The sequence below is a fragment of the Lissotriton helveticus genome, chromosome 7, assembly GCF_964261635.1.
Source record: "Lissotriton helveticus chromosome 7, aLisHel1.1, whole genome shotgun sequence".
Classification (NCBI taxonomy): Eukaryota; Metazoa; Chordata; class Amphibia; order Caudata; family Salamandridae; genus Lissotriton; species Lissotriton helveticus.
In genome coordinates this window covers 601,363,548-601,390,047 of record NC_136068.1, presented here as the reverse complement: position 1 = coordinate 601,390,047, position 26,500 = coordinate 601,363,548, and the positions used below count along the sequence as shown (strand labels likewise).

The window sequence follows — 26,500 nt, the reverse complement described above, 5'->3', positions numbered from 1 at the left end:
ACAAAGTGGTGTTGTTGACTTAGAAAAAAGGGAATTTAGGTATTGACGTGTGCTACCCTCCCCTCACCAACACCTTAGAAAATGCAGCCCTGAAGACAAGTGTCACTGGGTGTAGGTTGTTCAGAGATAAGAAGATGCACATGAAATCCATCCACCAATTTGCTAAGGTCCTCATTGAGAGGTTGGTGGTAACAGCGCACTCGCTAAAAACTGTCCGATGTCCCACCGCCATCTTCTCAGTTTCTCTACTTCATTTAGAGATATCAGGAACATGGCTTATCCACCCTCGCAGTCACGGTCAGCCTGTCATCACCCCAGGGTAGTCCCACACACGAGGAAAGTGACGCCAGAGTGTCCACCCTGCATAGTGCGCTACTCTGACACTACTCCTGCTGGCATGCGGTCTCTGTGGTCGCATTGACAACCATAGTGGCCCTGGACAGAAAACCCCCAGAAGCGTCCCATATCTGCAGGGAGAAAATTGCATCACTTCGGTGGCATGTATTATTTTTTTTTGAAGTCTTGCAAGAACATATAAGTGATGGCAGGTCTGCATTGGAGCCATGGGATGATGGACCTGCTAAAACTGTATTTCCCCCCATAGCAGATTCCACCTTGACAGTGGGTGCTGATTCTTGTTGCACAGTCACTAGGAGGACAGTCATTGTTTTTCCTTATTTCTAATGTGCTGGGATTTGTGTTTATTTAACAATAGTATGCCTGGCATGGTGCCACTAAAATGATTCTGATAAATCAACATGGTCTGTCAGGACTGAGTTATGACCCAGTAGTTCAGTTACAGGTTTTAAAGGCAGGAGGCATGTTGCCCCTTCACAACATTGTGGGATCACAGATTGGCATGTGCCTTTATTTTTCCCTGCACCTTAATTTCCTTGGAGCAAGAGAGGCCCATACTGCACAAGGAGACATCACACACCCATTTGAATTTTTATATTCAAAAGTTAAAACTTTTGTTTTAAGCTTGTTTTGTTTTTTCATGTTTTTTTCAAAGCTTTATTGTTGAGGAAGCTTCCAGGCCTCGTCAATCTTAAAAAAAACATTTTCTAAATGCAAAAATATTTCATGGCCCCAAAAAGCAGACAATGCCATAGTAGTTCCTGGCACTTAAGGGAATTACTTTGTGTGTGGGTGTGCTCCTTGTGATAGAACAGAATACTGTCACTCACCGTCAAGTTAGCCAAAGGTTAAAACCGCCCCATGCTGTTTGTTGCAGTGGGCGGAAATAAAATGTGAATGAGACAATAACAGAACGATGGATGCAGACTGCTGGCTGAAAGCCGTTATAAGTTAGTATATTATACAAATAATTTTAGTAAAGTCAAAAGGTCTTGCCTAACCCCAGACATGGAAAGTTATCCCAACCATTTGGAATCACAATAATTGCAGTCTCTGTAAGGGGCCCATGACATATGTGACACTTACAGTCACTCTTGATGTTTTAGTCAACAGGAAATTGCATTTTGAGGCTTGTAGTTATACTTTTATAGTGTAACAATGAGCTAAAAAATGAGAGCATGAAAAATGCTTTGGGATGAGGGTGTCACCCGGCTGATATGCAGTAAATAAAAAGCATACAGCTTCCAGAGCGAGACACAACAGCACTGGCCATTCGCAATGAAGGCCATTGCGGGGGGGGGAGGGGGGTCACTTTCTTACCACTTGCTCCCCATAAACAAATTTTGGTAGGATATTTTGTAATCCCTCCACAGTAATTAGGGTTGACACCTTTTTTGCCGGCCCCCATAGAAAAACACTGGCCAGGCTGGCAAACATTAGCGGGCGTAGCAACGCCACGCCCCATGCGTCACCATCAGGCAATATACCTTTGCTGCATATGCAAGGTTGGACTGAACTGTAAGGCATTCTGCCAGCGCCAAGGGGCAGGACTGACAAGCCAGCGTTTAGGCCGTTTTTGTCAGTTTGTGGGCTTGTTACTTGGTCTGATGGGCCGGTTTTAACTTTTGATTTCTCTAATAAGACTACAAGCCTACGACATTCGCACAGGGATTTAGTGTTCCATACCTTGCAAAACACCTGTACAATGTGTTTTTTATGAGTTCAAAACTGCCCTAATTTGCAAATGTGGGCCGCTTTTGCAGCTGCCGAGTTCGCTAATGGGCGACGCTTTTATTTTGGTGCCTGGGCCTATTTTCTGTGCCAGTCCGACCCGTTGCACTTGTCCCAAGCTTGCAAGCGAGACTGCCATTATCAGGATGATTGCTTTCTTTCACCGCTTCCAAGCAGTGATTACTTTTGGAGCCTTCACCGGGGCTACGCTTTCTCTGAATGGTGATCTAATCAATTCTACGCTTCCTCGTTGCCTCTCCCAGACCTGGCAACTCACACGGCATCCCCGTTTCTCACACTATATTAGCTCCTTTCACACAGCTGCCTGGTGAGGAGCCGATATCACATGGTGGCAGACAATGTGAGATGGAAGCCCATGCAGAAAGCGTTTCCAGCTCACATGGAGTGGAGGCTACGCACAGCTGATGTCCATTGTGGTTAGGGTTACCAAATAGCAGGGTGCAAATTCAGGACAGTCAGTGTAAAAATTCAGGACAAAGGGTCAAAATTGAGGACAAAAATTCAGGACAGAAGGTCAAAATTCAGGACAAAAATTTGGGACAACACATAAGTTTTACAGACAACAGAGGAGGTGGCACAATAATAAATAAGTAAGTAAATAGACAACCAAAATAAATACAAGTCAAAATAAGTTTATATAAGGTTGAGCCAATCGTGCACTGCACAGTTTTTCAGTATGCTCGAAACTTTGCAAAGCGACATCGGGCCCTTTCTGCAATCAAGATTTGTGCTAGTAACAATAAACATTAATAAATAGTATTTTTTTATATGTATGTTGAAATCTGTCTTTTAAATGTACAGTGAAAACGGGTTTTAGTTATTTTATTTTTATTTTCTCCAGCATGGCGCCAAGACAAAAGCAGAATGCTTTGCCCTAGTCCCATGCAGGGGAAGGCACACCACATGCTGTCACTACAATTGGGCCCATTGTCATTCTAAAGTGCTAATCAGCTGCAGTCTCAGAATGACACCGGGCCACTCCACAGTCTGCACGAGGGAGGTCGGGAGGGGCCGCTGCAGGCAGCCTCTTCAGTTTAAAAGATAACTGCGAGAGGCCCCGAGTGAAATCTTTTAAACTCAGCTGGGCCTCTCTCATGGGAAACAGCATTCCTTACTGAGACTTCCCATTTCGATTTTAGTAATTGTCTGTAAGGCATCCGTAATTTGGGATCCCCAAATTACAGACACCTTGCGGACATCATACTAAAATGACAAACAGTCCGTGAAATTTACGGACGGTTGGTCACCCTAATTGTGGTTTTGTAATAGCCCAGGGACACCAGCGGCTGCCTTTGCAGGCTTGGCTTGTTTTGCTAGGGGTGTTAGAGTGGCTCTCGGACAGTGAGCTGGACAAAGCCCGCCCACCTCTTGATGACCACACCCTGAAGCGCGGCTAGGGAGTGAATGGACTCAAGGCCCTGCCTCTTTCCCAGACCCTGCCCCCTCCTTGTTCCTTCTTCTCAAAAGGTGATTTTTGGGAGGTTGGTAAGTCTGCTCTCTGATGAGTAGTGATGTGTAATGAGAGACACTTCAACTCTGGGGCGTACTGTAGATCTTTGCAGCCCTCACAGTGCAGGTGGGGGGAACGGCCCTTCACAGGTTCCCCATTTCAGTTTCTGGACTGTAAATATCTGTGACATCTGGGAGTCTCAGGGTCCTCAACATATTTTGCAGTTGGGGGCATCATTTTGAGTTATGTCATCACACTCACATGCATGCATAGGAAAGATGAGGGGAGCATACAGGATAGGGAACATGGGTGGCCCATTCCAAACACAGGGTATGCATGAGTGTCCATTATTAAAATTGCAATTGCAGTTATATGGCGCTTACTACCCCTGATGAGGCGTGTTAGCGCTTTTTTGGCGAGTAGCACGCTACTCCGGAACCCAAATAGGATTAGTGGGGAATTAGTATAGGGAAATATCAAATTAATTTGAGCGGGGGACATGTGAATCTGTTAGTTGGATTGAAAAGGATAGTGGAGGGATAAAAGTGGTCGAGGACTAGAAAGTGTTTTTGTGGGGCTCATAGCAGTGGGAGGAGGTTTGGGATAAGTAAAAGGGAGGTGGTGGGGGGAAGAGTCAGAGTGAAGGGTTTTTAAAAAGGCTTTTTGGGAGATCTGAATAGTAAAAGAAGTATGAGATGATGCAAGGAGGGTTGGTGGAGGGAGGAGTCTAGTAAGGCTTATTTTGGGTATCATAGTAGTAGAATGGGGTTTGGGATGCATCAGAGAATGGAGCTAGATGATGTAATGAGAGAGGTATGTGGTGAGATATAGGTTAGTACATTGGAGATGCTGAATTAGTAGTAAAGTAATAAATAAAGATATATAGGTACATGGAAGATATATATGTATAAGGAAGGTAATATTTGTAGATTTGAATTGTATTGAATGAACTCAGACTTTGAAGTGTTGCTGTCCTTTAGGTTAATTTATTTATTTTTATAATTAGTTTTTTTAAATTCAATACTGAAGCAATTGTAGATAAATAGTTATGATAAACATTTACTTATTTATGCAGTGACCTATATACATGTTAAACATAGAACATGTTAAACATAGAATAATATAACCATAAGTAAAATGTACGTTTCTTAAGCAGAACTCACGAATATCAATATATTTATAAACATAATCATCATACATGTTCATACAAAGCAATGTACATATGTAGGTACACATTTATAGTCCAAATAAATGCTTATATACACAGGGATATGCTGTATATTTATGTTTGAATATGGTGGTTATGTGGGAAAGAGCCAACTCTTGAGTAGTCTTCTGAAGATAAGGTAGGTATCCATGGACCTTATGTTTGAGGGTAAAGAGTTCGATAGTTTGGCTGCTTGAACAGAGAAGGATGTGACACTTATGTCTTTTTTCTTGTATGTTGGGATTTTGAGGCGAGGTGTCAATCTAGAGTGGAGGTTCCTTTGTTGAATGTATTTGGTGATTTTATTCCTGAAGAGCGGTCCTGTTCCATGCATCGCTTTGTGGGTGATACAAAGCAGCTTGAATGTGGATCTTCTGGCAACCGGTAACCAATGTAGGCACTTCGAGGCAGGGAGATGTGGGCTTTGGGCTTTATATTTAAGAGTAGTCCGGTAGCTGAGTTCTGGTTCCATTGTAGTCTTTTCATAGTTGTTAAAGGTGATCCATGGTAGAGGTTATTGGCGTAATCGAGTTTTGAGAAAACAAGAGGGATAGTAGCCTGGACCTTGTGTGGAAATCCCAGGTGGGGGAAAATGTGTTGCAGAATTTTTATAGTAACAAAGCTAGATCTTGCTAGTTTGTCCTCTTGGGCATTCTTTGATAGTTTGGAGTCCATGGTAATTTCGAGGTTTCTTACTTCCTTTGATACTTTTGGCGGTGTTCACAGATCGCCAGGCCAGGCGGCGAGTGTGCTCATGTGGGAGAGCGACTGGCACTGCCGTAGCAAGAGTGCAATTCGCTCTAACCCAAGCTAACAAGGCTGAAATTGCAAATTATCTATATTTGTAATTGCGTTTACATAGTGCCTATTGCCCTTAGGAGGGATAATAACCACTATACAAATCCAAAAAATAGAATAAGGAGGATTTTTTCTTTTTATAAATGATGTTGCCCTGATTCAGTGACCATCGGTCAGTCCAGACTTTCTGCCAGTAGCATCTTGCATTCCGAGGCTTGTATTTTGGCTCTGAAATCTACAGGAACTGACTAAAAAATTTGAACATATAAAATGATTTTTTTTCTAAATTGGGGTGGGGTGGTGGCTAGTACCATCACTTAATAGTGGGGACAGGGGCTCTTAAAAGATGGTCCAACAGGAAACAGTCCTAATCCTCTGTGTAAAATGTTCCTGGTTGCAGGTCCATTCCCTACAGGAAGTCTAGCTAGGGCCCAAGCAGTGATGTTGCCTGTGAGTCTGTCAGACAGTATTAGTGTCAGGGCTGTGGCTTCACAATAACATCATGTCACACAGTTTCTCTGACAGGCCATAAACATTCAGTAGTGCAGTGCAGCAATTCACAGTGCTCATCTGCCTTTTACACTCAGTTTGGCTAGGAGTGGACATGCACACCACAGCAGGGACACACATGCGGGGCAATTTTCTCCTAAGCGCAGCTGAGGGCTGATCTCTCACAATCCACTTAACAGAAGGCCCATGCGCCTCTCTCACTAGGCATTTGGTGGCCGGACATGTATGAGACTGAAGAGGCAGATCAGAAAGACACTGTGAATTGACAGCACCTGGGACTGCTCCTATCAACTCTTTGTGTTGCAGCAGCATGATGTTCTCTAGAGCGCTTGTGTCGTCTACCTCTTGATCATCTTTACCATCTCTGCGAGTGGCAGTTTATGGTTAGAAAACCTTGAGCCGTAATGATAAGGGTGCCTGCTACAAGCTGGATTTCAGTAGTAGATGTGGATGGATACTAGGATTTCCATAGTACACTCCCCACTCACACCCCAAGCCACAAGGCCCAAGTTTAGTGTGGCGAAGACCTTTGTGATCTTGGGTTTGCCCCCACACATTGCATTTTGGATCTGTTTGCAGTAAGGCAGTTAGGAACTACTGCAAATGTAGGTAGGTACTGGCCTGGGAACATTTAACCTTTTGGTTAGTGAGGGACGAGGATTCACCCCAACTAGTGCCAGACATAAATGTGACACCTTATTGTACACACTTTAGAATGCTTCCAGGACCTGCAAAAGATCAGAAGAGGACTGGACCTGCTCCTGTTTGTACCCTGGACAAAAAACTTGGACTCGAAGCATCAGATGGCCGACCTCCTCTGTGACTTCAGGGAGACAACAAGATGAAAGAGGTCATTTCATGGAAGTACCTAGCAAGATCTGGACTTGGCCCTGCTGTTTGCCTCTACCTGACATCCTGTGAGTTCCTAAGTGCCTCTGCGGAGGTCCTGGTGGCTGTGGAAGTGTACTTCTGGAGTGGATTGGGACGTAAAAGACTAAATCAGAAGGTAAATCTGACCAGGATGAACCTGGTTGTTGTATCCAACCCATCCTCCATCAAGGCTAGCCTGAAATTGCACCTAGGTCCCAGTCTACTGCAACCATTAACTATAAGTTGTGCTATTTCTACTTACAAATTAAAAATATCATATCACCAGTTTCCCCTATTGATTTTTTGTCATTTTGGTGTAATGTTGTTTACCAACTTTTACTCTGTTTCTTATTCAATTTGGGATTTTTATTGTTGCCATTTTGACATTATTATTACTATGTTGCTACTGCATAAATTCTTTATACATTGAAGGTAATGTCTGCTCTGTACCATAGTTACCAGGGGGCTGAGCTCTGGTTAATTTAATCCCTTATGAGTTCACTCTACAAGAGTTGAGAGGATTCCTTGAGTTTGACTGTCGCCCACCCCAAATAATAATCCAATTTCTCACAAGCTCCCACTTGATGCAGATAGTGTTGCTTCATTTTCCCTTCCCTTCCATAAGGTGCGATGCTGTATTGCTCTCTGGCTAGTTCCATGCTATATGAATACCAACACGTGCATGCTTTTACATTGTGAACATGTATCCAGCTTATTATTCTCTGTGAATACCCCTTCCTTTTGACTTTTTAATGAACCTCCTCATTTTGCAACAACTAGATAGAAGCGCACCACGACTGTCTTTATCCTAGTTTATTCATCACAGTTCAATGTGACTCACGTATGTCTTCTTCTCAATATATGTGGGAGCACTTTCTTGAGCTCATTGGGAGAGGCCCTCACACACACATCTTTCTCCCTGGGAGCATTTGATCACTATGCAGCTTGTGCTTTCTTTTCTGTCTGACAGACATGCACAGGACATGCTTGGTACCAACTATCTTGCAGAGATCCGATGCTCGCGGGTCTGGTGGTCCCTCTGAGAGCTCCATTAGTACCCAATGTCTCAGGGAATGCATTGCTAAAGGCAACAGATCTGGCTTTAATCGGCTAAAGCATGGAAGAACAGACATGCACAAATGTGTTAGCACATTAAAGCCAGACTTATTGGATTTCTCAATGTGTATTCTAATATAGGACTTGTGGATGTCTCTGCCCATACTCAGTGAAATAGTAGCTCAACTACCACTGCTCAAAGTAGTAACCCACCCCCCGAAGTGTGGGTCTTGTTACGCCCCTGGTCCAGAAGAAGAATGAACACAAGACGAAGAAGGAAGAGGGAGGGAAGCCATCAAATTAGCAGCAAGCAATGAGAGTTACAATAAATCCAACCAACAGAAGATGTGGGTGGGCTCTAAACCCACTGTAAGTACTCATTTCATTTCATTATATCTTTATTTCGGCTACCAAAGCCATAAAAGATTTACAGATTAAAACATACAATAATAGAAGAAACATTTCAAAACATAATTACAATCAGTAAATGTTGAAACGATTTTACACCATTGCTTACTATCTATCAATTTTGTCTTATAAAATATCAAATATCAAATAAGGTAGGAGTCCTTTGTACACAATTTACGCTCCCTTCCTTATTACAGCTTTAATCCTTTCTTCCTTCGAATGAAATAAATGGAATGTAAAAATCTACTAGCACTGAATACTATTGTTTGCGTTGTATCTGTTTTGATTATTCTAAGTGCATTAGTACAAGACCTTATTCCTAGGAAATTACACAGTGGTTTAATCCACCTCATTCTCGCCAGCCTATAGGCAGGACAGAAGAAGAGGATGTGCATATCATCTTCCTTCAGGTTTCCATCACACATAGTACAAATATCGTTGACAATAACGTTATCACAATTGTTTTTCCTGGACCAACGTGCCACAGTTGAATTGGTCATAAGATTGCCATATCTTAACTTCATAAATAAAGTTTTGGCAAGTGGTGGCTCTATCTCATCAAGAAAAACCTCGAATAAGGGCAGGTCCTTGAAGCTTAAGAAATTACGAACTAAGGACCCACCACTCTTTCCGCTAGTCAATGAATCCCATATGAAGCCCCAAAATGCCTTTTTTACCAGGGTTTTTGAGTTTGGAGGCAACCTTTCTGGGTTCTCCCATAAATGGACCAAACCTATATTAGTGAGCCATACTTTGATGTGTCTAAGCCATAGAATGGATTTCGACACATCCAAGCACTGAATTTTTTTCAGTCCATCCCTGTAGTCGCACAGTTCTGGTGTCTGCCAAAGTCTTACCCAGAACATGAAAGGCCGGACAATAGTATAATGATCTGTTCTTTTAAAATTCATGTCCAATTGAAGGGGCACCAAAGGGGTGCCTTTCGGGACCCTTACCAAACTACGCATAAGTAATCAATATAGCCCACAAAAGGTTTTCACAACCAGAGAGCTAAAGCTGTCTGGTAAACAACATTTAAAATTCAACAAAATCTGCTCTATTTCCTTCTTTCAATCAAAGCAGGTCTTAAAGCATGCATTAAAGTTCTCCATCACTGTGACTACCAAGGACAGCTGGGTCTTCTTTGCACATCCCCTAGCATAACCACCAGGGCAAGTCAAACTGCATGAAAATCTGCACTATGCCTGAAATAATCTGGCATGTGAGCGAGTTTAATACAACTATTTTACTAAAAATAGTGTGCCAATGGTGACTGCTTTCATATACCATATTAAAGCTCTGTTAAGTTGACCATTTAAAAACCTCTATGCAGTTGTCTTACAGGGAGCCATCTTAGAACGTGTTGTGCCTATACCGCATCAGCTCATACTGAACAGAAGCGAAGACGGGGCATGGTTAGGACTCAGTTTCTATAAATGCGGAGGACTTTTGCTTTCAGGGATCCTCCTGCCTACCTGTCCATGAGTAGGCCTGGGAGCATAAAAGATACATTTTAACAATAATTTCCTTTCCAGAGAAAGATGAGGAAATAAATGCTCACTTCGCATACTTATTGCCCTATTGAGCACAATCCACCTTGGGTAGTGACTTTTGGGGCATATCAACAAGGCAGAGATAATAAATTATTGCCGGTTTTGCGTCCGTTTTCGGCCAAAAAGCGGCGATTATTTTATCACTATATCAGCAAGGTCACACTAACGTGTGAATCCTTGCTTTAGCGCCCTTTCCTGTAACGCCCACCTTTGCATCTCTAATGAGATGCAAAGTGGGTGTTCCAGCTCAAAATAACTGGAGTCGGCCCTGCCCTATCAGCAAGCTATTGCCAAACACTGTGCGATTATCTCTGTATTTCCAGCAATAATTGCACAATTGGCAGCTTGTGCCTGGAATTTTATCACTTTTGAGATAAGCGTTACTAATAGCACGCTATCTCAGCGATAAAATTCGGCGATAGACGGCGATAATTGCAAGGCGCCACCCCCCTTAGGGGAGTGGCGTCGTTAGTGGCAGCCAAAGGGCCGACCACGGCAGGGAATCACTTCCGGGTCACTTGACCTGGAAGTGAAAGTAGGCAAAAGGCCAATGGGAGCGGGGCTTGTTAATGCCCCGGAAGTAGACGAAGGGCGCGAGGCTTAAAAGCCTGCGTCCATCTTAGGGACCCCCTCTTCGTCCACTGACCGCCCAGGAGTCGGACGTCTCGGGAAGAAGACAGCGGGACCGTCGCGTCGAGTTGTGGCAGCGAAGGTCATTCCGACCCGGGATTCAGGTTAGTGGGCCATTGCAGTGTGGTCACAGGGGTATGCATGCGTTAAGGGCGTGTGAGTGGCTGTTATGAGAGAGAGGAAGCGTAAGGTTCGAGTGCGCGGGTAAGTGTGAAGGGGGCTTGCGGGTTGCAGGCATCGTGAGGCGCGTGCGCACGAGAGGACGTCGGAGTGTGGGCGTGTAATAATAAATGGTTTTTGATATGTTATTCATCAACCCCGATTCGGATTCTGATGACCTAAGCAAATTCTGGTTGTGCAGATCTAACAGAAAGTAACACTGCTGGGATATTTTACAAGCCGAACTGTGAAAAACGGGAAACGAAGGGGAATTAGCTCAATGGTAGAGCGCTCGCTTAGCATGCGAGAGGTAGCGGGATCGGTGCCCGCATTTTCCAAGAGTGTTCTTTTTTGTAGTTCACAATTAATGGTGTACATTAATAGAGACATGGGCAGTGACGGACTCTCCACGTCTACTTGTAATGCAGTCCCTTTTCATAGTTACTCCACAAGGGAGCTTGCATTTAATAGGCAAAGTAGCACGCCTGAACATCTGTGGGGGAGCCCCATAGCTTGCATGCTCTCCTAAAAAACGGACACGATCGTTAGGGTAGCGGAGGCACCTGGGTGCAGCGTTTCACATTAGCGGCGCTCGCAAGAGGAGTTAGCGCGGAGTTTGGGAGTTGGTCATGCATCCTTCCCCCTTCAAGGATCTTAGGCATGGGCGCTCGCAAGAGGGGTGGTCATGTCAATAGATTCATTATAGGATAATCGGTACATGGGGGGCTTCTGTAGGGGGCAACTGCTTTAGGATTATGCAAAGGTTATTATCAAATATTGGGCACAAAACACATTTTTAATTTGCGTGAGGCAGTGGTGAATGGCAACCTGGTTCATCTGGGGCAAACTTCAAACTAAGACAGGGTGGTTTGTGCCTGGGTAGAGTGGGGTCCGGGTTGAAGGGAGCGCGGACAATCCAATTGCATGTACTGTCATTGAAAGAGTACTAACGCTTGTTTTCTCCAAGTGCAGGATGCCGCCAAAAAGGGCACGGAAGGGCAAAGAGCCCCCAGCCACAAAAGAGGAGTGCCTCGCTTTTTCGGAGCTTCTGGAGTTCACGAAGGAAAAAGGCGTGGACTGGGCTCTAAAGACCATGCGAGAGGGGGCTAGAGCAGACACGAATTCACAGGAAGAAAGAGGGAGAGGCAAGAGAGCGAGGCGTACGCTGGAAAGGTTCAAGGAGGCGGCTAGAGACAAGCGTCCCAGGGCGGCTGAGCCTCAGACAACATCACCAGGTGAGGAGGCGGTGCTAGAGACAATTGATTTGAGTTCAGTCGCTGATAAGGACAAGGACGCTATGGAGGGACAGCATGTTACTGCCAAGGCTACACACATAGGAGGGTTCCCTGTCGCTCATGCGGGGGTGCCTTGTTCCCAGGTGGCGTTACCGCCAGTAGTGGCGCAACCGGGTAGCGGAGTATCACAAGTCTGGGTACAGTCCGGAGGGGTGGCACAATTACCAGGCATGCAATTATATGGTTCACATGGGCAAGCAATTGGTAATGGCCCTATAAGCTCGATGATCCCCACCACGACTTACCCGGCAAGTGGGGGGCCCGTAATGATGAATGCTTACCCGAACTTAGGGTGTCCACCACAGGCCCCAATAGCTAACACCGCAGTTGATTTGTCGGGGTCTAGTAATAACCAGATACAAGGGGGGGCTGGGGGGCAGACGGTCGGTCAGCCAATGTTGGCATTCAGCCCGATAATGTTTGGTTCAACCTCAATGACCCTATCACCATCTACGGGAATCACCTGGCACGTTCCAGCAGATATAAAGGAAAATATACTTAGGGGCGAGTACATGGAGGTGTTTGACCTCATTAATGCAGGGGTGGCATCAGGGAAGTCCAGGGGAGTGAAGGAGGGCGATCAAAAGAAGAATTGGGTAGATTGGTCCATGAAGAACTGGATCACGGGATTTGCCATTTATGCCGCAGTTATGCTGGAAAAATATCCCGTGTTGGGTCCTCAAATGATGAGTTACATATCCCTAATACACGGTGCAGCAGCTGAGTTTCCAGGCCTGGGATGGTTAAAATATGATAGAATGTTCAGGCAGATGAAAGCAGTCCACCCAGGGATAGCATGGGATCAACGGGAGATCAATCTATGGCACACAGTGTTTTATTCTTCGCCTTCAACGCCCAAGACTAGTTCCCCTGCCCAGAGTCAGTCCTTTCGGAGTGACAAAGGAGCCGGTGATAAAAAACAGGCCTGCTGGCAGTTCAACAGAAATTAGTGTACTAGGGGGATCTCGTGCAGGTTCAAACACTGCTGTTCGTACTGCGGGGGAACATCCCACCCGGAAATTAGATGTTTCAAGAAAACAGGAAATCCCAAAGAGCAGTCCACCCATACCACCCCAAAAGGAAAGCCACCTAAAACATCTGACAAAGCTCCCAACTCCCATTAAACGTCATGTTTTGACACACCTCCTCAGTAAGTATGACAAACTTGAGGAGGCGCAGTTTCTGCTTCACGGCTTTACATTTGGTTTCCGTATTCCGTCATCAGCCTCCCCCACTAATGTCCCGCCTCGCAATCAAAGTTCAGTGCTTCAGAATATGGAAGCAGCACGAAACAAGATCATGAAGGAAGTCTCCTTGGGGCGGGTCGCGGGTCCTTTCAAAAACCTACCTACCCCTGATCTGATCTGCTCACCGTTGGGTTTAGTTCCGAAAAAAGAGGAGGGCAAATTCCGGCTTATACATAATCTATCAAGCCCCCCAGGGTTATCTGTCAATGATAAGTTAGACCCAGAACTGTGCACGGTTCGCTATACGACATTTGACTAAGCGCTAAGTGCGCTTAGCGATAATTATCGCTGGTTGTTGCTGATATGCCCCGTTGTTCTTTATTCTTATTTGCTGCCTAAGAGTGATCCTTCTGTTTCCTGTCAGGGTAGAAGTGGGCTACGCAGGCGTATTATTTTCTATGACCCATGCTTAGTGGCGTAGCTAGACCTACTGGCACCTGGCGCTGCCCCTAAGTTTACCACACGGTGTAGATAAGAGCAGGGGATGGAGGCCAACAGACGGCTTGTTCTCGGGGGTGGGCACATGGTGGTGGTAGTCGGGACATGCTCACCTCCGCCACCCCCAAAAAGAGTGCAGCCCGGACGGAGCACCCCCCTACGCCACCGCCAGCGCCTTTTCAAGGCCCCGCACTTATAGATTGTGATGCAATTCTGCCCAAATTATTTATAGCAGCTAACATGGCTTAAACTGCAGCGCAGCAACTATTACTGTGCAAATAAAGACAGCGTAGAAATATCCCGAAAAAGACAGTGTTGCAAAAAGTAATGTGCAGCAAAAAATACTTTGCTTTATAGGGCAGTGGCATATAAACCACAGTGCAGCGTGTTTATGATGCCATATGAAATACTGAGCAGCAAAAAGACAATTCAGAAAAAAAAGAAATATGCAATGAAAACATATTGTGATAAAAGGACTGTGTAGTAAACAGTATTAGCATGTAAAAGACACAGTAGAAAATACTTATAAATCGTCCTAGGGAAAAAGCATTGTATGCCGTTCTCCCTTTTAATAAATACCATGTCACAAACCTGCTGGCAATGAGCAGTCTTCAGAGAAACCCATGAGAATCAGAAAAAAAAGATATTATAACCAACGTGGATATGTGCTGGCACAAACAGGCAACTAAAAATACAAAAACAAATAATGCCAAATGATAAGCACAGCTAGAAACATGAGGATTCCCCTGAGGGGGAGCCCACATTCACAAGAGAGGAATCTCATACGTGTGATTAGCACCAACTGTTTTTACTTTTACTTTATTATTATTATTCTATTTGTTTAGCGCGAACATATCACCACCCTTAAGAATTCAAGTTGCTGGGGGCTGTCGGGGAGATTAAGTGAGCTATTGCCCAGAGTCACATGATGCTGAGCTGAGCTGCCGTCAGCGCCAGGGAACGAACAGTGAGCCCCGCGCTCTGAAGTCAGCCGCTCTAGCCACTTCGCCACACCTCTCCTTTACGCCAAGCATTTGCATTATCAACAATGTAGCTGGTCACACACAACCCATAATGTATGGTGTGCATGAATGTACGTTTATACTCTAAAACATTTCGCGGAATTCTTCATTAGTATATTATTTTTTCTGCCCCATCACAGAATTTTAAAGAATGCTCTAGTAAAACGCAGTTATCCTTGGAACAAGCGTTCAAATGGAACTCATTTAGGAAACTTTTCTTAAGTATCACAGATATTTCTGTGTAGAATAAATCTTTGTAACATCAACCTTGTTCTAAAATAACAAAGGAAAAACGACAAAGCCAGTATTTGTGAGTAACAACGGTTCAACTGAACCGAGTTTTATTTACCAAAGATTATCTAGATCAACATTTCATGGGTGTATCTCAAAACCATGAGAAGAAGAAAGAAGAGCGATGGGTGGACCCCAGGGGCCTCATTTATGAAAAGTGACGCATCGCTGTGTGAAAGCAGCGATGCGTCACTTCTCAGTGCGCTCTCCCTGCGACATGATTGATGCGTCATATTTATAATATGACGCATCATGTCGCAAGGAGTTACAGATACGTCAGTATTTCTGACGTATCTGTAGGCGCAAAAGTGACGCATTGCTGGAGTGTGTCACAAAAGTGACGCAACTCCAGCAATGCTTCCTTTCACATGGGGAAAGCCCCATGTGAAAGGGCTTGCGTCAGTCAAACGCCTGCTGTGAGACAGGGGCAAGATTTTGACGCAACAGCGTCCTAAAAGTGACGCAGTGAAATCTCATAGATTTCACTGCGTCACTATTACGAGGCTTTTTGCGTGTGAACACCCCCTTTGCATACATTATACCTGACGCAGGTATAATGTAGCGCAGGGGTTTACAAAGTGACGCATCTACCTAGATGCGTCACTTTGTAAATATGGCGCAACAAGGCACATTGTTTACACCACTGGTGCGTCACAAAAAGTGACGCACCGGCGGCGTAAAAGGCATGCACGGCCTCATAAATGAGGCCCCAGGTGTAAAGATAAACCAAAACCTAGATTTATACTACACAGTATCATTGATACTTAAGAATAGTTTCCCAAATGAGTTTTATGTGAACGCTTGTTCCAAGAATAGCTTTATTCCTCTGTTCACATGGACATAAAGGTTGCTCTTGTTTGTGTTTAACTAAATGTTGTAAAACGCAGAGCACTATGCAGAAAAGATGCGACAGTGTTCGTCGCATGACTTTCGCATTACATGTCTGTAGCTGTGTTGAACAGTCTTCGTGTGCTTAAGCATTGAGTGACGTATGTTATTATATATACAAAGACTGTTGAGAGAGCATTCATTGTTTGCTTAAATTATCTTTTACTCTTCACATATCTTTAGAGGCTACTGTAAGCACATCTGTAGAACAAACATTTTGTTGTTTATGTAAATGGCTGTGTGCTTTACAGGGACTGAGTCTTAAATGAGGATAACCCTGTTGAACAGCCTTTATTGTATGGGTTAGTGGCTTATTGTAAATGCTCTTCTATTACCACCTTTAAAAGACCACTCAAAGAAATGTTGTTACTGGTTGACTGGGGTGTGAGACCTCGTCAAGCAGCAACCACAATCCTAGTCAGGTTAGAAAAATAGACCTTAATTTAATGAATAAAACAGGACCAAATGACAAAAATCCAATCAATAGAATCGGGGTTATACATTTTTAAAGAATAAACTGTACAATTTTGCCTAAAAGCATGAAGCGTCAACCAGGGATATTGGGTCATGCTGGAACGGGTCAAAGTCAAATGTGCAGACTGACCGCGATTGAGCATGTAGCCCAGATCAGCCAGCTGAAGTTTTACCTTCTCAAGTTTTGTGACAAGAGTTCTGTTCACACTGGAGAGGGTCGAAGGGATCAAGGAGAGTGGTGTGAACGGTGGCATGAAGAGCAGGCTGGGTGTCACGGACAGGCGGGCAGAAGCTTCGCAGTACCGATCCTCTGTGGGCAACAAATGCTTGCTGTGCGCATAGACAAGTTAATAGAGGCTTGCACTGAAATTCGCTGCGAGCGGCGTGGTTCCCATGTGGACGAGCCTGTGCACAGTCGCGAAGAGCCCAAAAGCTTGATTTAAAGAGCCCGAGAGCTGCACCAAGTTTCCAGGACCTGAGAGACACCACTTGGGGGTCAGGAACTCGCTGAGGACAGGTCCCAGGAGCGGTTGGGGAGGCTTTTATTACCCTGAAGCTCAGATCAGGCAGCCAGCAGACTAGCCCTTCGAGTCACTCTGGGGTCCAGGGTTCAAAATTAAGTTGCAGGTCCAGTTCTTCTTCCCAAGATAAGAGGGCAGAAGGCAGAAGGCAGCAGGTCAGCACAGCCAGGCAGCAGTTCCTTTAAGCAGCAGTCCAGCAGAGTAGCAGTCCTTGTAGCGGCACAGCAGTCTGTCTTCCTGGCAGAGTATCCACAGGTCCAGAAGTGTATTAAAGTGGTGGTGTCTGAGGTCCAATATTTATACCAGTTGTGCCCTGGTTCTAAAAGGTAGGAGAAACTTCTGGACAGTGACTTTGAAGTGCCAAGAATTACCTGCCTCCCCTGCTCTGGCTCCAAGCAGAGTGAGGTGGCAATTTGGGTTGTTGTTAGGACCTTTGTGTGAACGCAGAGTACAGGCTATTCAATTGTAAGTGGGAATGTGCTCAGCTCTGTCTTTCATCCTGACAGCAGATAGCCCATCCAGGCACACCTAATCCCTCTATTGTGGACTGTCTGGAAGGAATTCACAAAGTCTAACTGTCTGTTACATCCAGTCATGTGACACAGGCCAAGCTATAGGCACAAAAGTGCTGAGAGCAGAAAAAGGCCAACTTTCTAAAAGTGGCATTTTTATAAACGTGATCAAAAACCTACCTTCATCACTGAATAGGGCTTTTCACCCCAATTCCAAAGACACGAAACAAGAACTGGTTTTCTCTTCCCATTTTGAAATTACACTTATAAAATGTAATAAGCGAACTGCGATGCAATGCTTTGGGAGAGATAGGCCTTGCAGTAATGAAAACGAATGAAAGAGTTTCTCACTACCAGGACATGTAAAACGTAATAGTGCATGTCCAACTTTTTGAATACATTGTTCCCTGTCCTACGGGCTGTCCAGGGCCTACCCTAGGGGTGACGTATATGTATTAAAAAGGAAAGTTTGGGCCTGGCAAAAGGTTTATTTTGCTAAGACAAAATGGAAATTTAAAACTGCACACACCGGCTCTGCAATGGCAGGCCTGAGACATGTTTAGAGAGCTACTTAAGTGGGTGGCACAGTCAGTGCTGCAGGCCCAGCAGCAGCATTTAATTTATGGGCCCTGGGCATAGCACTGGTCAGCAGTGGTAGAGAGCACAGAGTCCTAAGGCCATCAAAACACAAATTCTGCAAAAATTGACAGAGGAAGGCAACAAGTCTGGTCACCCTGCCTGCAGAGAGGGCCAAGCCCAATAACTATTCTTTTGCTTTCAAAACTGTACATTTTGGAAAATAAAATCACACTCCATGGGAAAGTCATATTCCGTATTTGCAGCTTTAAACACCAATTTTCTGTAATATAATGAATCTACACTTGCCAGTTTTGGGTCATAACATAGCTATCGTACATCACCCCTTCAGAATATCACCTACTGACATTTACAAGGTAAGTTACAAATATTCTGTGACATAAATATTTTCAATGGCTTTTGGTTGACATTTGACAAATTAATGAATAGTTCTAAACATAAACTGTAAAGTGCATTGCTGCATGGCTCAAAAGCAATGAATAAAACGTGCACATCTGTGCGTCATTGTGCACATACGTTGGGGTACTACAGACACATATTCCTGCCCAGACTTGTTCCAGGTCACCACTGACCCTGCCAAGTCACCACTCACTTCCTGAGTGGGTACCTGCCCATATAAGCTCCACTAGGATGGCCACCTATATCAGCGTCATCATGGACATTAATTCAGGACACTGTTGTCAGGCAGACCGACAAGCAAGGCCCGCCATCGGACAGACATAAAAGAGAAGGCACAAGGGGACAATGTGACAAACAGAGAATCTTGAGGTCAGAGAGATAGACAGTGAAACTAGTTACATGCATGTAGAGAGGAAGAGAGCTGCTGCAGACAGGGAGAGGGAGAAGCACAAAGAAACCATTGGCAGAGAGCAATGACAGCGACACAGTAAGTATACCAGACAGTAGCCAGGATGTTATAAGATGTGTTGTCATCCTCCTCATCTTAATTATCAAGCAATGCTCACCTTGTCCAACTCTGTCTGCTGGCACGGGAACGAGAAGGTGAAGCCCAAAGGAAGAGTCTTCTGTTTCAGGTGAAATCGGTCTAAGAAACGTGACAAGCATCCAGCGATGTGATCGAAGAGCTGAAAGAGGGAAACATGGTAGCGTGAGCCAGGACATGCTTTGCACACCTACTAATGCAAGGCCCTCTTAGCCTCAAAGAGCAGGAACCACCACTCCCTGAACCCAGGCATTAGACATCTTCACTTTCAGAGGCCAAGCTCTCCCTAGGACCACTCACCTCCACCACCTCACCATGAGAGCCTTCACCTCCACCCCAAGACCATGCATCTCTACCAAACACCAGTTCCATCTACGTCACAGAGTTGAGGCTCCTTCACTACCACCTCTGACATAACTTGTTAATAAGAACGTTTGCCGGAGAAGACTAGATACACTCATTGATAAGGACCCAAGGGTTTTTAATGCTCCTTTGTACGTTTTTATATTACATAAATTTGCTCATTAGTGAATCTGGGCACCTCTAGATTGATAAGTCGTATTCTTTTATGGCTTAAATTACCTTTCTTTTTATCTTCTCCTACTTACCTAAAATCTGAATAAGATTAATAAATAAAATGCAAAAATTAAATTAAAAAGGGGTCAAGAGGGGTTGTGTACCCCAGGGTCATAAACAGTCCAGGCATCAATTGACCAGAAAGTGTATTGTTGATAAGTTCCTTGTTATCTCATGTTAGATCTAGGGGTCTCTAGTTGGCAGAGGTAGGTACCAATGTCCAAATAGGGACCCTTGCGTCTAGTCAGGGTAAGCGGGATACACTCTTTAGATAACCCCTGCTCACCCCCTTGGTAGCTTGGCACGAGCAGACAGGCTTATCAAAGGCAATGTATAAAGTATTTGTACCAACACTCACAGTAACACAGTGAAAACACCACAATTGGACTCCACACCAGTTTAGAAAAATAAAGTATCTTTATCTAAACTACACAAGACCAAAACGACAAAAAATACAACATACACAGTTTAAGAATATGATTTTCAAAGAGTTCTAGGGTTTGCGTGAAGTTTAGCCCAAAGTACCTGTAGATGTGACAAAAGTTTCAAGTGGAAGCTGCAGCGTTGCAAAACAAGCGATGCGTCACTCCTGAGACCATGGGGAGGCGATGCGACAGCCTCGCGGGACGCAGCGGGCGCGTTGCGATGAATCCGGTCTGTATGGAGAGGGATGCGATACCTTGTATGGATTCCGGTGCGCAGGTTCAGTAGGAAGCGTCTCGCACAGGCACGATGCGACGATCTTCGGGATGGCGACGATCTCAGGTGCAGCGGCAAAGCGCGGCGCAGCATCGATCTTCTCCTCTCGCAGCCCCTAGATGCGACGGCTCTGCGACTATGTTCGCAGCGACGTGATGCGGTCTGCAAGCAAGCGGTGCGGGGATCTCACCCAGCGACGACAGGCTCTGCGACGATACTCGCAGCGACAGGAAACTTCCCGCACCGGGGCGATGCGTTCGGCAAGCGAACGATGTGTCGGTTCTTGCAGCGGCAATTGGCGCTGCGACAATCTCGATCTTCGCGGCGGGGGGAATTTCCTCGCACTGTGGAGGATGCGCTCCGCAAGTGAGCGAAGCGTGAAATTTGCAGATTGTCTTCTTTTCTCCTTGTCCAGCTCCCCAAACAGCAGGCACAACGTCCAGAGGCCCCACAATTGGATCAAGCACTCTAGGAAGGGCAGAACTCCCTCAGCAGAGTTCAGGGGGGAAGCTGGGGGTGAAGTCCTTTTGTTCCTGGGACTTCTTAACAGAATGCCATCTCTCCTCAGGCCCTTGGAGATCTCTTCAAGCAAGGGGACACAGCACACAGCAAAGTCCTTCCCCTCTCCTTGGCAGCAAAGCAACTACAGGTCAGTCCACAAGCACACAGCAGGATAGTCCTTCCTCTTCAGTCTTCCAGCTTTCTCCCTGGCAGAGGTTCCTTCTTGAATTCAGGATGATCTAATTTTCTGTAGTCTGGGTAACCCTTTGTTTACCAATCTTTCCTTTGTTCTCTGGAGGCAGAGAGGCCTAGGCTTAGTCAGAACCAGTTCTGGTCAGTCCTGGAGCGCTTTGTTTTCCTGACTTCTTCTTTCCTTTCATAGAGAGGGGCAGGGTCGTCAGCCGCCCAGCAGGAGGTGGAGCCAGCATTGTGGAAGGCAGGCACAGCCCTATTCAGGCCCAGGTGCTATCCCCTTCCACCACTCAAGATGCTGATGCAGCTATTCAGCCTAGTGCTGACTCATCCAGCCTCCTGGGGGCTCCCCAGCCCCTGTCACTCACAAACCAGACAGTCAATTCACAAACAGGCCAAGGCACACCGAAAGGTCAGACAAGAGAACAGCCACTTTCTCAAAGTGCTGTTCTCAAACACAGGATTTAAAAAGCATCCTTCCTAAACGGTAGGTTATTAAATTCTGAGTTCAGGGATACCAGACTTTAATTTTCTATGTTGCTCATATGGGAAGATATGCATGTAAACATTATACATAGCATTCCCCATTATAGCCTACTGGCAAGATAGCCTTACAATAGTGAAAAACGAAAATGGCTGTAATTCACTACCAGAACATGTCACACACACTAGTACATGCTGTACCTTTCACATACACTGCATCCTGCCCAGGGTGATACCTAGGGCCTTCCATAGGGGTGTCCAATGTGTACAGAAAGGAAAGAGTTAGGCCTGGCCAGTGTAGACACTTGCCAGGTCAGCATGGCAGTTAGCAAATGCCCAAAGGCACTGCGGTCGCAGGCCTGAGACACCATTGTAGGGCTACTCCTGTGGGTGGCACAACCAGTGCTGCAGGCCCACTAGTAGCATTTGAATCACCAGCCCTGGCACACTCAGTGCGCTTTACTAGGGACTTCCTGGTAACCCAAAGCATCTAAACCATCAAAAACTAAATCCAGCACAGCATCACAAAATACAGGAGGTAGAGGCAAAAAGTCAGGGGAAACCACGCCAAAGATGCCAGGTCTAACACTCATGCAAAGAATATTTATAATCTCCAGACAGCTAGAGGTGCATAGCAGCTGCCTCCGCTGTTTGTACTACGTGGCAGGAGTGTGTGTGTGATGTTTAATTCTCTCAGAGATTTGATGGAAATGCAAGGGCTGTGTGCCAAGCACAGTTATCTGTTTTTAATGTATTGTTTTTTATATAAAGCAATTTAATGAGTTTCTGTATGAAATGTATCAGATTCAATGCTTTCCATTACCGAAAGAATCATTGTAAAAAATATTTCATAATAGTAAAAATTCTTTCTTCTGGATTTTATCAATGTTTTGTATTGATTTGTGATTATACATTTTTTTAATTATACTAATAATTGCACTAAGAATTGCATTAATCTTTATATTGTTGCCATTAATAGAATAATAAAGGAAGACTGCTAATTTAAAAGTTGCTATATTTTATAAGTAGATTTCCTTTGGTTCACTGTACATTGAATGTTATTTGTCACATTAACACTGAGGAACACAGAAAGGAATACTTTTGTTACTACCAAGCAGGATATCTCAACAGCAGAGGGAGGAAGCAGCTCTATTCTACTGCAAAGTTGTAGGGTGTCAGATTGTGATGCATGTAGGAGGCACATGTACGCAGTGCATAAGGCGAAGATGGTGGTCTTCCAAACTGTTTGCATAAAAGTGTCACTTTGCGTACAGCATCCCTGATGTTTTCTGCTTGCGAGGACTGCAAGGGGATACTACTTCAACCCCGTCTATGCGTGACCTGAGGATCGGTTCCTTCAGGTCTCTAGGTAATTACTCAGACATCTAGTACAACCAAGATGGATCGCACACCGCTAGCCTCTCCTCCGGGTCGCCCCTCAACATGTCTCGGGCGATATCCTAAAACCCGGGACATGTATCGGGTCTAGAGATTCATCAGTCCAACAAGTACCGACTTGCACCCACCTGGGTGATCCACTAAAGAACTACAAGTACCAGAGTCCCGAGGGGCGATCCGGAGGAGGGGCTAGCGGTGTGCGCTCCATTGATGACTAAACACAATATGGCTCCCTTGAGCTTTGGGCCGACGGGCTCTTGGACGACGCACCTGCGTGCCGGTTCTGGCATCGAGGCCTTTGACTGTTGTGTGGCGGCCTTCTCTTCCACCCCAAACGATCTTTCTCTACTGATGAGGGAAGTTATCCCGAAACCCGAGACATGTCTCGGGCGATATCCTAAAACCCGGGACATGTATCGGGTCTAGAGATTCATCAGTCCAACAAGTACCGACTTGCACCCACCTGGGTGATCCACTAAAGAACTACAAGTACCAGAGTCCCGAGGGGCGGTCCGGAGGAGGGGCTAGCGGTGTGCGCTCCATTGATGACTATACTCAGACCTCTAGGATGCATTCGCCTCAGGTATGTGGTCCCCATCTGGGAGGGTCACAATATGGATGCTGGCAATGGATTGCTGAGCATGGGAGCTGGTGGCACACTGGACTCTGCTCATCTCACAGGCTGGCCTCTGGTCTGGAGAGAAGCTAGAGCCCACAGGTGTGCAAAGTAGAGAAGAAAAGATAGCGACTCCCAAGAGAAGGTCCTAACTCCACCGCCACTCCTGCCTCGCTTCCATATGACTGAATGGTTTTTTGCTCTGCAGTCTTAATGCATTGTTTTTTATACTGTATGGTCTTTTCCCTACACAGACATTTGTTTCACACCACCTTTATCTGCACATTGATTGTTTGATGAGTGGTTTGACATCTGTGACAACATTCCATCTAAGATGGGCCATTGTTTTTGGGTTTTTTTGTGGGTTTTTTTTAGAGAGTTTTCTATACCGCGAACTAGACCCGAGACATTGGGTATCAGAGAGCTTTACATGAGCACCAGTTGCATTACATGAGGACACATTCATCTTTTTTAGGCACGGGGAGATTAAGTGATTTGCCCAGAATCACAGGATGTTGAGCGTTTGTTGCCGAGACTCGAACCCGGTTGCCCTGCTTCCAGGTCAACCACTCTAGCCGTAAGGTTACATCCTCTCCTCGTTGGCCTTTTGAATTCCAGTTCTTGCGGAAAAGATACAATTTCTGGGTATCCTGCAGTCAGAGCACCTGGGGGGAAGAGCTTGAAGGCCATCGTCTCACTAGGCTGGACCATTCACTCAGTATTAAAAAGAATATTTTGAAGGGCTGCTTCCAGCTCCTGTGTCCACCTCTGTGAGGCTGGGAGCACTGAATGATTCTGTCTCCACTGTCAGGAACTTAAAGGCTTCCTGGTGAATGGGAAGCACAGGTAACAGCAGCATACTGAAAGCAGGAGTCCTACACCTGAAACAAGGCCCATCCGCTTCCTAAGCCAGTGCACTGCACCCTTATCGGACACATAATAGACCTACATTTCTCCAACCAGAGTGGAGACAACACATATCCCAGGGCCTGCACTCTAGGTCGGATGGTTACAAACGCCCGCACCACAGCGGAGCGTTCACACCTAGGGCCTCATTTATGAAAAGTGACACATCACTGCATGAAAACAGTGATGCGTCACTTTTCACTGCGCCCTCCTTGCGACACCAATGATGCGTCATATTTACAGCATGATGCATCATTGCGCAAGGAGTTACAGATACGTCAGTATTTCTGACGTAGCTGGAGTGTGTCACAAAAGTGACGCAACTCCAGCAATGTATCCTTTCACATGGGGCAAGCCCTATGTGAAAGGGCCTGGATCAGTCTTACGCATGCTGTAAGGCAAGCGTAAGAAATTGACGCATGTGTGTCCTAGAAGTGGCGCAGTGAAATCTCATAGATTTCACTGCGTCACTTCTACGACCCTTTATTGCGTCAATACGCCCCCCTTGCATACATTATACCTGGCGCAGGTATAATGTGGCGCAAGGGTTTACAAAGTGACGCATCTACCTAGATGCGTCACTTTGTAAATATGGCGCAACAAGGCACATTTTTTATGCCACTGGTGCATCACAAAAAGTGACGCACCGGCGGCGTAAAAGTGACGCACAGTCTCATAAATGAGGCCCCTAGCGCTTAATTTGTGCCCGTGGCTGCAGTTGGTGGGCACCAGCGCTCATTTTAGGAGCCTGGATACATTTTTCTATTGATAGCAACAAGGGGCCCCAATTTAGTCAACAAGGGACCTCGGGGAACAATTTTTTCACACAACAGTGGTCCCATGCACATTCCAGTACAAAACAAAATAAATATAGACGGAATCAATTCTATATTCAGAATGACATGTCCAGCCGGACAGAGGTCTTTCAAGTTTACTTAATAAACAATGTTTCAGGATAAAACAAAGATACCTTCCACAAAACCCTTGTGTGGTACACAAGCCTGTGCCCAACACTTGCGGGTGTTTACAGTTGAAGGAAAATAGGAAAGGTTTTTAAGGCAAACAAGCGTTCTTCTGTTCATATGTTAATTATACAGAAAATAACAAGTCGCACTACTACATCAATTTAGCAATCAAATATTCGTATAAGGTGCTTAAGCAAGTCGACGGCGTTTCGGTCCCCCTAAAGGGTCATGGGGACCATCATCAGGACAAACAAATAATTGCCTTTATCGCTAACCCTCAATCGTAACCGGGCGACGCCAGGGTAAGCCGTTGTGGACGGTCATGGAGATCTCCCCTTCGACGCCAGGGAAGATCTCCATGACCGTCCATAACGGCTTACCCTGGCGTCGCCCGGTTACGATTGAGTAACACGGCAACCCACTCCCTAATTGGGGCTGCTGATCCGGGCTATAAATATTTATTATCAATGCGGCCAGACATTATTCGCACGCTGCCTCGGCATTTTTGAGGGTTAGCGATAAAGGCAATTATTTGTTTGTCCTGATGATGGTCCCCATGACCCTTTAGGGGGACCGAAACGCCGTTGACTTGCTTAAGCACCTTATACGAATATTTGATTGCTAAATTGATGTAGTGGTGCGACTTGTTATTTTCTGTATAATTAACATATGAACAGAAGAACGCTTGTTTGCCTTAAAAACCTTTCCTATTTTCCTTCAACTGTAAACACCCCGCAAGTGTTGGGCACAGGCTTGTGTACCACACAAGGGTTTTGTGGAAGGTATCTTTGTTTTATCCTGAAACATTGTTTATTAAGTAAACTTGAAAGACCTCTGTCCGGCTGGACATGTCATTCTGAATATAGAATTGATTCCGTCTATATTTATTTTGTTTTGTACTGGAATGTGCATGGGACCACTGTTGTGTGAAAAAATGGATACATTTTTCAGCATCGGATTTCACCCAGAGCTTGGGAGGCTGAAAATGGAGACAGATTATGTTGGAGAAAGATAGGAAAACAGAGACAAGTGAAGAAAACAAGACTGGAAAAGGGTGCGATAAATAGTCAGGATGTGTAAAATAGTAGAAGATAAAGGCATGAAGTGGAATTAGGATTAAGCAGTATCTTTTTTTTTTTTTTTTACGAATGAGGCAGTGAGACTGGAGACATGCGTGGACAGCTCG

At 45.2% G+C, this 26,500-nt stretch overlaps 1 protein-coding gene across 1 annotated transcript in view; it reads right to left on the bottom strand.

Moving 5' to 3' along the window:
* HK3 (hexokinase 3) overlaps positions 1-26,500 on the bottom strand; it is a 397,869-nt gene that overhangs the window by 131,315 nt on the left and 240,054 nt on the right. Inside the window, exon 5 of the mRNA XM_078652800.1 lies at positions 19,001-19,120. Within this exon, the coding sequence (XP_078508926.1) occupies positions 19,001-19,120 (120 nt within the window). The remainder of the gene's footprint in view (positions 1-19,000; positions 19,121-26,500) is intronic.